Below are 13110 nucleotides of genomic sequence, written 5' to 3' on the forward strand. Positions count from 1 at the left end.
TTTACTAATTCTGGTGGCCTTTTTGTATGTTTTTTTTTTTTAAAGATTTTATTTATTTGACAGAGAGAGAGACAGTGAGAGAGGGAACACAAGCAGGGGGAGTGAGAGAGGGAGAAGCAGGCTTCCCGCCGAGCAGGGAGCCCAATGAGGGGCTCGATCCCAGGACCCTGGGATCATGACCTGAGCCGAAGGCAGACGCTTAAAGACTGAGCCACCCAGGCGCCCCTTTTTGTATGCTTTTAAGGACTTTCTACATACGTGTCAACTGCAAATAAAGGCAGTCTCATTTCTTCCTTTCTGGTACATATGTCTTTTACTGATTTTTTTTTATTTTTTTATTTTTTGCTTTATTACATTGGTTAGGATTTCCAATATGATACTGGATTAAAGTAGTCAGAGTGGAAATCCTTGCCATGCTTCTGATCTTAGGCAAAAATAATTCAGTCTTTCACCGTTAAGTACGATGTTGGCTGTAGGTTTTTTATGTTCTTCAAAAGGTTGAAAAAATCTCCTTCTATTCCTAGTCTGCTAAGAGTGTTAGCCTTTTTGTCGAATGCTTTTTCCGCATCTATTAAGAGGGTCATACGGTTTCCAGGTCCATTCTGTACAAGTAGCAGAAAATGTGAATCAACTGGTTTAAACCATAATAACTTTTTTTATCTCATAAAAAATCCAATGAAGGGGGTGGTTCCCTCCCACCCGTGGCTGAAAGACTGCTACAGTAGCAGTTTCTGCATTCAATCTGTTGCAATATGTTATGACTGAAGTATAGGAGGGAAGTCTAGATTCACACAGATCTGATCAATATAAGCCAATCACGGTAATTCCATCCCCCTTATCACAGTGGTAGAAGTAAGGTATTTGACCCATTTCTGGCTGCTGATAATGTGCTGATACAGCAGACTGACTGCATGCTGACCAATCCCGGCTCCTCTTTTGGGGCACAGACTAAGGCGACATTTCTCAGCCTCTTCTGCTGTTAGAGTGGGGTGGGGAACTAGTGTTGGCCAATGGAATGTGGGCAGAAATAAGAGTTGCCACTTCGGAGCTTGGTCCTAAAATTTCAAGTGAGATCCTTGGGTCACTCTTCTACTCACCCATAAGGCTAAAAGGACTGGACTCCAATATCATGGAAGCATGTAAAAGAAGGATCCTAGATCCTCGAGAGAGCCACCCAACTTGCATGGAACTGTGATGTGAGTGGGAAATAAATTTTTATTGTGTTAAGCCATGTGGTCATTCAGATTGTTTCAACATATAACATAAAGTACTATAACTGATACAGAGAGATCTGCTGTGAGGGCTTCTGGACAGGTATTCAGCTCCTAAAGAGACAGAAGAGGAGGGCACCTGGGTGGCTCTGTTGGCTAAGCGTCTGCCTTCAGCTCAGGTGATGATCCCAGGGTCCTGGGATCGAGCCCCATGTGGGGCTCCCTGCTCAGCAGGGAGTCTGCTTCTCCCTCTCCCTCTGCCACTCCCCCCACCCCACTCGTGCTCTCCCTCTCTCAAGCAAATAATCTTTTTTTTTTTAAGATTTTTTAATTTATTTAATTGACAGAGAGAGAGACAGCGAGAGAGGGAACACAAGCAGGGGGAGTGGGAGAGGAAGAAGCAGGCTTCCCGCCAAGCAGGGAGCCCGATGCGGGGCTCGATCCCAGGACCCTGGGATCATGACCCAAGCCGAAGGCAGACGCTTAACCAACTGAGCCACCCAGGTACCCCGCGAATAATAAATCTTTTCAAAAAAAGAGACACACACACACAATGAGGAGAAAGTCCCCTTTCTGGCTCTGGACCCTAATGTCTCTAGACGTCTTCCAACCACAAAAGGGAGTTATAGCCCCTGTGCTGAAGAAGGCCAAGCAAAAATGTGGGAAGAGACTGGATATTTGATGATGCTAATGAGCTGCTGAATCAACCAGCCCTCTCATCGGATTTTATGTGAACTAGTAAGTTCATTACAGTCTAAGACAGTGGATCCCCATTTTCTGTTGTTTGCACTCAAAAACATCTTCTCTGATACTTAAATCAAAAACTCATCGGTTTTCCCCCAGCTTGCTCCTCCTCTGGTGTTTCCTATTTTGGTAAATGGTTAACACCATCCAACAAGTTATGTAAGCCAGAAACCTAACTCAACCCTGACGCTTCCCTCCATCTTACCGTTTTCCCCCTTGTGTCTAATCCATTACCACCTGCTGTTGTATCTTTCTACTTCATCAACACCACACTGATCAGAACCAACACCATCGATCTCCCAAACCACCCCAGTAACCTCCTGGCTGGTCCACCTGCTTCTCCTCTGGCTCACCTCTAATCTTTTCTTCACACCACAGCCAGAGCAGAGGTTTCCAAAATTTTAGTCTGATCATATCATCCCTCCTCTCTATTGCTCTCTGTTAAAAAATATTTGAGGGACTTCATTTTCCCATTGCTTGTAGGATAAAGATGTAACATCTTAAAAACCCTGGCGGTCAGGCCCCCACCTGTCTCACTGGTCACACCTTACAATGAACACCTACCACACGGGAGCTTCTACTGGCCCCTCATCCTTGTCTCACTCTCTCTGGCCCCGGGATCTTTGTATATGCTGTTTCCTCCCTCTGGAAACGATTCTCCCTGCTTCGTCCCCCCGTTAACTGCTTCTATCACTTCTCCAGGAGGTCTTTCCTGGTCTCCAGTGTGGCCTCATAGCTTCACGTACCCTCTTTTTAGCACTTGTCACTTGTAATTTTACATAGATTCTATCTGTCTCCTACTAGCCCCTAAGCTCTATAAGACAAGGACTGTATTTGCTTACCTTGGTGTCCTCAATAGCTAGCAGAATGCCCAGCACACAGGAGCTTCAATAAATCTGATCAAGAATCAAGTGCTATATATGAAGAAAGGGTAAATATATGATACAAGATGCTCTTAAGTGTCTAGAACACTGACCCCTGATCTTGTCTAAATGGTTAGAGAAAGTTTCCCTGTGGGAATTACTGATTGAATTTTTTTTTTTAAAGATTTTATTTTTAAGTAATCTCTACACCCAACATGGGGTTTCAACCCACAACTCCAAGATCAAGAGTCTCATGCTCTACTGACTGAGCCAGCCACATACCCCTGAACTGAGTTTTGAAGGATGACTCGGAGTTAACTAGATGAAATAGGAAAAGAAGCCCAGCAATGGGTATGCACATGCATGTGATGCAAAGGAGCAGGGCACACTCAAGCCACTGAATAAAGGGCAGAATGGGTGACGCTTACTGAGTGAGGCAGAGAACAGAGTGGGAGACCAGAGGGCCAAGCAGAACCAGACGACATAAGGAGTCGTGGGTTGGATAACCACATCATTTAATGTCGATACTGGAGCACTTGCTTTTTCAGCCTTTTACATATTAGTTTCCTACGTTTTCATTTTCATATCATTTCAAACAATGAGAAGTTACAAAAATAGTTCAGAGAAGTCCCATGTACCCTTTCCCAATTTACTATTTACCTCTTGTCTTATTTGCTTTATTATTCTTTCTCTCTGTTTATATAAAATTTTTTTTCCCTGAATCATTGGAGAGAAAGTCAGAGACCTCCTGTCCCTTTACAAGAATATTCTCATCCATAAATAGTGATCGAATCAGGGACTTGAACATTGATAAATCGCTGTTATCTAGTCCACTTTGCAAATTCACCTTGGTCAGTTGTCTGTTTTGTTCATTATAGCTGTTTCTATCCTGGTCCCACACCCAATCCCGGATCTCACACTATCCCATCAATTCATTTTGATATTCATCCAGGGTCGTCTTGGCAGTCAGACTCCTGTCGATAATTATGCTGGGCCAACAGGCACAAATCTGGACTCTATCAGGCAAACCTAGCCCAGGGGTCATGCTACTTGCAGGATATGGTGAGGATTTTAAACTTTATAGCTTGTGGGTAATGGGAACCATTGAAGTGATTAAGCATAAAAGCAAGGAAGAAACTTGAGTAAGTTCATGTTTCAAAAAGACTACTTCCACTCCATTGTGAAGAAAAAATAACATGGGGGCAATATTTGTGTAATAAATAAATGTTGAGTGAATAAACACATTAAGAAACAACTGCATCTAGAATTGCTCAGAATACTTTCTGACTCAAAGCTTGAAGAGTAACCAATGCAATACAAAATTGCAATTCTCAACCTGATATCCAAGCATAAATTAAAAAAAATCCATAAACATTGTGAACTCCAATGCAGGTATGCACATGTGGTGGTTTCAAAATATCTACCAGGGCGCCTGGTTGGCTCAGTTGGTAGAGCATGCAACTTTTTTTTTTTCTTTAAATATTTTATTTATTTGAGAGAGAGAGAGCGCACTAGTGGGGTGAGGGGCAGAGAGAGAAGCAGGCTCCCCACTGAGCAGGGAGCCTGACATGGGGCTCGATCCTGGGACTCTGGGATCATGACCCAAGCTAAAGGCAGACGCTTAACCGACTGAACCACCCAGGTGCCCGGAGCATGCAACTCTTGATCTTGGAATTCTAAGTTCAAGCCCCACATTGGGTGTACAGACTATTTAAAATCTCAAAAAAAAAAAAAAAATTATATACATATATGTATATATGTCCACCAATTATTTGATACCCCACCCTTCAAGGAGCGGAACTTAATTTTCCTCCATCTGAGTGTGCACTGGACTCAGTGACTTACAACAAATAAAATGTGGCAGAACTGATGGTGCGTCACTTCTGAAACTAGCTTTCTCCTCTCTCTCTCTCGGATACTGACTCTGGGGGCAGCCAGGTGCTATGTCATGATGACACTCACAGTGAGGAACAGAGGCCTCCTGCCAACAGCCATGTGAACGAGCCACCTTGGAAGAAGTCTTCCAGCCCCGGTCAAGACTTCAGTTGACTGCAACCGTGGCCAACATCTTTACTGCAACCTTGTAAGACCCTGAGGAAGAACCACCCAGTTAAGCTGCTCCTCAATTCCTGACCCAAAGAAACTGAGAGAAAATAAATTTTGTTATTTTAAACTACCAGTTTTGGGGTAATTTGTTACACAAAAGATAACGAATGCGGTGCATTTAGTTGAGGAGTCTATGATTCTCAGTAAAATTAATGACCTGAACAGGGTAAGAATTACTACTGTAAAACAAGTACTGGATTTTTAAAAAACTTTGGTGCTCATCCTATAGCTTCTATGGGTCTATTTTTTATACAAGTGTGGGATTAGGTTCAACAAATGAGAAGATTCTATTCTCCAAACCACTGGAAGACTCCAAAGAACGTTTAAAAATGCTGTAGGGGCGCCTGGGTGGCTCAGCCGGTTAAGCGTCTGACTCTTGGTTTCAGGCTCAGGTCATCTCAGGGTTGTGAGATGGAGCCCCACATCAGGTTCCACGCTCAGTGGGGAGTCTGCTGGAGACTCTCTCTCCCCCTTTCCTTTTGCCCTTCCCCCCACTCAAGCACTTTCTCTTGCTCTCTCTAAAATAAATAAATAAATCTTAAAAAAAAAAAAAATGGAACCAGCTGAGAAAAGCAAACTTTACCCCAACCTATCAAACTAAGATCGAACAGAATATCCAGTAGAAATGAAGTACTTTTTCATTTTATAAGAAGAAACATCTACCGTTAAGACCTAACCATGATTCTGACATAACAATATATCCATAAATTACTGTTAAAGAAAAAAAACCAAGTTATAGAACATGATGTTCCCATTATAGATACAGTGTATTCTTATATGTTTAGATGGGTAAGTCCAGAAAAACTTCTAGAAAGATACAGTATTAATCAGGGATTTTTCAGCTATAACCAGCAAAAACTCATCATGGCTATCAAAAAATAAAGTTTATTATAAAATTCTAGGGAAGGTCACAAAATTGAAGAGAGGGGAGGAGGATCAGGTTCTGCAAGTGGACAGGAAATGGCAGACACAGGGCACCAGGGACCCAGGGCAGCCACAGGAATGGTCTAAGAAGAAGCTGCTCCCAAAATGAAGACACCATTTGGCCACAGGCCTCTCGATGCCACCACAAATATGCAAACTGACCCTTGACATGTGTTTGGTTCCACACCATTCTAAGTTCTTTGGCAGAATCATCCAAAAAACCAAGACTTTCTTTGGTAACAGACACTATTGGTATCACAGTCTACTTAGAAGACTTATTTCAAAGCAGTAAGAGATGATGACAGACATTCTTTCGGAGGGGACAGATTGTATGGATTAGATAGGTACAAGAAATCCATATTTTATAAAAATAAAATGGCAGAGAAAGGGAGTCTTCTGCCAAAAGTGGATGTTTAAAATACTATAGAGCAATTTTACTATTGTTGCTGAAAAGAAAGAATTTCTGGATATTGTGAAGTGAGTTCTAAAACTGCTCATGTCCTACATATTGGTTAAATACAATCAAATACTGGTCCATGCAATTTTAAAAAGGCAGGAAGCAAGCCTACAACAGAACTGAGTGAACAGGACTGCTGAAGAGATAAGGACCCTTCCCTATCTTGACAACTCAAAGGTATTTCTTTGAAAGGCTAAATAAAAGCAAAAGATAAAATTGCAAATAAGGAAATGTAATTAAATGACTGATATTTCAAAATCAATTCTATCATGGGGCGCCTGGGTGGCTCAGTCGTTAAGCGTCTGCCTTCAGCTCAGGTCATGATCCAGGGGTCCTGGGATCGAGCCCTACATCGGGCTCCCTGCTCTGCGGGAAGCCTGCTTCTCCCTCTCCCACTCCCCCTGCTTGTGTTCCCTCTCTCACTGTGTCTCTCTCTGTCAAATAAATAAATAAAATCTTAAAAAAAAAAAAGTCAATTCTATCTTAAAATAAAATGAGTAGCCCCCTCCCCCCAAAAAAGTTTAAAAAATGAGAAGTAAAGCAGTGATTTTTATTTCCTTGGGCAAATATGCCATGGTAGGTTGAATACTTAAAAATATCTCCTAAAACAAAGGATCTCACATGAGTTCATACTTCAACACTTAAAATAGAGCAAAGAGCCCAATGCGGGGCTCAATCCCAAGACCCTGGGATCAGGACCTGAGCTGAAGGCAGATGCTTAACCGACTGAGCCACCCAGGTGCCCCCAAATAAATACATTTTAAAGATTTTTTCCCTACATTCTTACAGGAAAAAAAGGTTCTATTATACGTGCCATGAATAATATTCGCATGATCTACTGAGCTATTATGTAAACAGAGTCATAAAGTATATTTAATCTTTTCCTATCTTTCCCTGTTGTTTGAATAGCAAAATTAAATGTAGCAATATAAGCCAAACTATCAATGCCTCAAAGTCTAAAATTTCTGGATTTCTGGATAGCATATTTTCTTCTTCTTTTTTTTTTTAAGGGAGTAGGCAGGGGGAGGGGCAGAGGTAGAGGGAGAAAGAGAATCTTAAGCAGGCTCCATCCCAGTGCAGATCATGATCACAATGCAGGGCCTGATCCCACAACTCTTGAGATCACGACCTGAGTCAAAATCAAGAGTTGGATGTTTAACTAACTGAGCCACCCAGGCGCCCCTGGATGGCACATTTTCAATGTAAGAATTCACCTTCTACTATTCTATAGGACGATTCTGAATTCAACAACTGCTTTAGAGGCTGCTTAATGAAACAGAAACTCGCTAACATTTATTCATTCAACAAATATTGTATCAAGAGCCTACTAGCCCTGTGCTAAAACCGGAAATTTTATTCTTCTTGAAAACAATTCTATTCTCTAAAAATCTGAAGCAGGGAGAACTCTGAAAGTTTTCTTCATTGGAAGAATCCTTCTCTCAAAACCACAACGAGATACCACTTCGCACCTAGCAAGAAACACTCTTATCAAAAAGACAAGAGATAACAAGTGTTGGTGAGGATGTGGAGAAAAGAAAACCCTTCAGCACTGTTGGTGGGAATGTAAGTTGGTGCAGCCAGTGATGAAAACAATATGGACATTCCTCAAAAATTAAAAATAGAACTACCATATGACCCAGCAATTCTGCTTCTGCGTATATATCCAAAGGAAACTAAAACACTACCTCAAAAATATACCTGCAGCCCTCATGTTCATCGCAGCATTTATGATAGCCAAGACACAGAAACCACCTAAGTGCCCATCAATGGATGAATAAAGAGTAAACAGTGTCTGTACACACACACACACGTACACACATGCACACACACACAATGGAACACTATTCAGCAACAAAGAGACAGAAGGAAATCCTGCTATTTGCGACAATATGTACAGACCTTGAGGACATTATGCTAAGTGAAATAAGTTAGAGAAAATCAAATTGTGTATGATCTCACATATACAGGGAATCAACAACAACAACAAAAAAACCAAGCTCATAGACACAAAGAACATACTGGTGGTTGCCTGAGGTGCGTGTCGGGGGTGGGTGGGGGAGAAGGCAATATGGGGGAAAGGAGACGAAAGACACAAACTTTCAGTTATAAGAAGTAAGAGATTTAATATACAGCATGGTGAAGACAGCAATACTGTATTGTATATTTGAAAGTTATTTAAGAGAGTAAATCTTGAAAGTTCTCATCACAAGAAAAAACACTTAACTGTGTGAGGTGATGGATGTTAACTAGACGAGAAAGGTCTGGGTATTGGGCCTTTTAACAGGACAACTGGGATCAACTGTGGGAAGATTTGAAAATCTTCATTGACAACTCTTCCGATCAAGCAAATGCATGGACAATGGAGCTGGTCCAGGCTCCCCCCGCCCCCCTCCCACCCGCCTCTCAGACAATGAGGTACTGAAACTCCCCCACCCCTCGCTCCAGCTGTCACCCTATTAATGCAAGGACATTGAGAGTAATGCTGGAGATTCTTGCTGTCAGTCTTGTTTTTAATATCTCCCATATAGTCAAAGCTATATCCGTTACCAAGTGAAAAACCCAGAACAGGGCTATCTGGGATTTTTAAAAAGACTTTGTAAGACACAAAGCTTGCAATTAAAAAGTTATTTATTAAAAAATATTTCCTTCTAATTCTGATTCCATATCAAATTAAACACGGAGTGCTGTTACAAAGCAGTAAGTAATCAGCTCTGTTTGTACGGAGGCTGACAATGACCTCACGAATTCCTCAGAATATTCTACTAAATAGTGGAATACAAACTCAACTCATTCACTTCTGCACAAAGGGGAAATGTAATTGGTATACTTCATACCAAAAAACTTTAATAAAGCTTGTCTTCATATTTCAGTTTAGAGATTTAGCTAATATAAAATGATGCTTGCTAGCTTTGGCAGCACGTATAAAATGATACTTGCTTAAAAGAGCATCCAAGCAATGCTTTAGATTTTCCTTTCCTGCAAAATTCAAGGAAAACATGATTGTTTGGGAGGTTCTTTGCTGCTCACGAAGAACCACCTGAGATTCCTTTCTGTTTCTACTCTTCCACTCTTCATGTTTCCAGTGATTAAAACATGCTGGAAACATAATTTAGAGAATACTAGAAATGCCACAGAGATCCCACGGCTTAAAAGAGTTTCTGAGAGGTTTTGAAGTTTTATAAACTTCAAATGAATGTACAGGGTACGGGGATTTAAAAAATGACTTTTAGAAACACATACACTCCAAGGAAATACTTTAGTACTCTTTAGCACTGAACACTTGGGGTGAGAACTGGTCTCTCTTTCAATGGTTCAAGTAGTCAGTCTTTTCTCAACAGTTTCTTGATAAGCGACAAACCTTCTCAAATTCATCTTCACATTGTCGAGAACACACAGCTGATCTGGACTGTATTTACCTCTCCCTTCTTTTCGTATCTGCCAAAAAATCATACGTGATTTGGTATACATTACTAATTCCTTTAGATAAGAAAGCACTTGATTTGGGGTGTATTCTTTTCAGAACAAAGAGCTGCCAGAATTTGGTGAAAGATTTTCGCTTTCCAAGGTAAAAGAATACAGAGTGTGAGCCCTAAAGATAAATTAAGATTATGCACCTTTTAAAAATGATCGTTCCAAGAACGGCTGAATTGTAGACTTTAAAACCGTAAGTTTTATGCTATGTGAACTAGACTTCACCTCTAGTCTAGAGCAGCGGTTCTCAGATTTTAGCAACAGTATCATCTCTGGAAAGCTTGTTAAAAAACAGGGCCCACCCACCATTTCTGATTTTCAGTAGGTCTGGAGTTGGGCCTGGGCATTTGCATTTGTAACAAGTTACCAAGTGATTCTGATGCTGCTGATCACAGGGCATTCCTGAGAGCCAGTGCCCTGGAGAAGTTCTTCAGTAAAATGCATTGTATCATATTGAAATACAACTTGGGGCCAAATATATACCTGACAGTCTCTAATGCAATTGTGGCTTCATTCACAGAAGAACATATGAAAAACTACAAGCTGCCCTTCTGGCTAACAAAGAAATTTCATTAGGGCTTTAGACCTTTAAGAAAAGAAAAACACTTAATGAAACATCATTACCATAGCAATGCATAGTAAGTAGGCAAATCAATCAGAACAGCCCTCCCAGTGGTTAGGGGTTGTTTTGCTGGTTCATAGTTTACATAACTCCTCTCCGAACACTTGCTTCTGCAGGCTGAATTCTCAACTATATCTGCTTTCCCTGCAGCTGCAGAGAAATAGGGCATATTTTCTCCTTACCATGCAGACTCCTTTTTCAGATGTTCCAAGGGCCTGCCTGCACCCTTTAAGAACACTGTGGATACCCACCACGTACTGGTATGGAAATATCTCTAGGAGATAGTGTTAAGAGAAAACACACTAAGTACAGGATTGTGAATATATTAGGCTACCTTTTGGATAACAAAGGGGGGAAATACTAATGCACGTCTGTCTTTACGTGGAGAAACGTCACTCAATTTGGTTACCAAGGAGACAGAAAATAAAGGGAATAAAACCTCTCACTTCTTAAAGAACAGACAAACATGGATGAACAGAGAGTCAAAAGGCACAAACTTCCAGTTATAAGCTAAATAGGTCATGGGAATGTAATGTTCAGCATGGTGACTCTGTATATTTGGAAATTACTACGAGTGTAGAGCTTAAAAGTTCTCATCACAAGAAAAAAAATTTCCAACTCTGTGTGGTAATGGATTTAACTAAACTTACTGTAGTAATTATTTCCCAATACGTACATGTATCAAATCACTATGAACCACTAAAACTAATATAATGTAATATGTCAACTGTATCTCAATTAAAAAAAAAAAGAAAAAAAAAACCTACAGGCTTGAACAAAGCGTAATTAAGGGTAAACTGTATTCAATTGTTTACCCTAGACTTAAGTTACCTATTGGTGAATCTTAACTCAATAAAGATTAGCCACTATGATTACATTTTTTAAATATAAGATGCCCAAACATGAAAACGTTAAAAACAAACCAATACTGATGTCCTTAAACCAACATTGACTTTAGATGTAACTACGACATGGAATGTTTATGGTTTGTGTTGCTAGTTTTCTAAAGAAAATGATTTCGTCCTTAAAAAAAACTTCAGAAACTTTAAGTTACTAGACATACAATCATATTCTCCTAAAAAATTATCACAGAGTTCTCTCCTTGAGAAATCAATTCTGCATTAGAAGCTTGTTAGATAAAAGAAATACATATTGGGGGTGCCTGGGTGGCTCAGTCAGCTAAGCTTCCAACTCTTGGTTTCAGCTCAGGGTTTTGAGATTGAGGCCCGTGTCCAGCTCCGCACTCAGCAGAGTCGGCTTGTCCCTCTCCCTCTGCTCCTCCCCCACTCTCTCTCTCTCTCTAAAATAAAAAAAAAAAACAAAAACAAAATATACATATTGGAAAACAACAGAAGTAAGCTAAGTTTTCATCCAAACCTCTATTTTCTTGGCAAAGATTTAAAAACAAATGTTTAATTTGAAATCTAAAAGCAAAAAATACAAACATTTTTATTTCTCAAAATGACATAATTTAGAAATGGAAATTTTGTTTGTTGGTTTGTTTTTTAAGTAAACTCTATGCCCAACATGGGGCTTAAACTCATGACCCTGAGATCAAGAGTCATATTCTCCACTGACTGAGCCAGCTGGGCGCCCCTAGAAATGGAGATTTAGATAATTGGAGAATGGTAAACTTATAGACATAGGATTCAAGGCTGTTTTTAAAATTCCTGGTGCCTTCCCCTGGCCACCAAGTTACTGAAAATTACTTTTTGACTCAAAGTTAGCTTTGATGATTCTGGTGAAACAAAAAAATAAATAAAAGGGTAAATGAAGGGAGCTACATTCTCCGACAGAGACCAGCCTGGAGTTTGCCCTTTTTTTCAGAGCACCAAAGGGAAATATTCATAACACTGAAATCAAGCTGTAATGTATTAGCTGTAACGACATAAAATAAATTCACAACGTATACGAAAGTGCTTTGTAGGCCACAGACTGCGGTGCTTCTCCACAAGCACTGTGAGCATTACTGAACTCTTCTAGAAAGGGGACCGTGCCCACACCATTCTGGCCCAAGTCACAGTGATTCAACAGAAAGGCCTGAGCTCTGACTCAGCCAACAAGCATTCTTCAGTTCTGGGGATGAAGCGCTCTATGAATCACAGAGATTGCATGGAGGAAACTACAGGCCCCCCTTCTCGGAGAATGGTGAGACCTAAGCATTTACGCACAAAACAGCTACATACCTTCATTTTGAAGACTGGCTGGAATTCCTTCAGAGCAGATAACAATTTAATCTGAACTGAGGCCCTTTCAGCTTCTTTACCATCTGCAAAAACATCGAAGAGAGCATCCAAGGCTTCTCCTGCCACCACAAGGGAGGGATCTTTGGTGGCAACTTCAAGCAGAAAGCACCCAATGGTCTGGAGACAACAAGGCACACTGTTATGTCCAATATTCTAACATCAGTTTCCAAAATAAGTACTAACTTTAAATGTGGCAACAATTCACACATGGTATTTTAAAATTTAGAAATACCAGAGACAAATTAAAACTCTGAAAGAACTAGGGGCGCCTGGGTGGCTCAGTCGTTAAACGTCTGCCTTCGGCTCAGGTCGTGATCCCAGGGTCCTGGGATTGAGGCCCGCATCGGGCTCCCTGCTTAGCGGGAAGCCTGCTTCTCCTTTTCCCACTCCCCCTGCTCGTGCTCTTTCTCTTGCTGTGTCTCTCTGTCAAATAAATAAATGAAATCTTAAAAAAAAAAAAAAAAAA

General features: G+C 40.7%; 1 protein-coding gene across 5 annotated transcripts in view; it reads right to left on the minus strand.

The window, feature by feature from the left end:
• Positions 1 to 8915: 8915 nt before the first annotated feature.
• HEATR3 (HEAT repeat containing 3) overlaps positions 8916 to 13110 on the minus strand; it is a 41323-nt gene continuing 37128 nt past the window's right edge. For all 5 annotated transcript variants that reach the window (XM_031024896.2, XM_006730387.3, XM_081806611.1 and 2 more), the window contains 2 exons: positions 12585 to 12761; positions 8916 to 9740 (listed from right to left, as the gene is read on the minus strand). In XM_031024896.2, the coding sequence (XP_030880756.1) occupies positions 9618 to 9740; positions 12585 to 12761 (300 nt within the window). In that variant the 3' untranslated portion in view covers positions 8916 to 9617. The remainder of the gene's footprint in view (positions 9741 to 12584; positions 12762 to 13110) is intronic.

Source organism: Leptonychotes weddellii, chromosome 16 (assembly GCF_054177405.1).
Source record: "Leptonychotes weddellii isolate Sample4059 chromosome 16, ASM5417740v2, whole genome shotgun sequence".
NCBI lineage: Eukaryota > Metazoa > Chordata > Mammalia > Carnivora > Phocidae > Leptonychotes > Leptonychotes weddellii.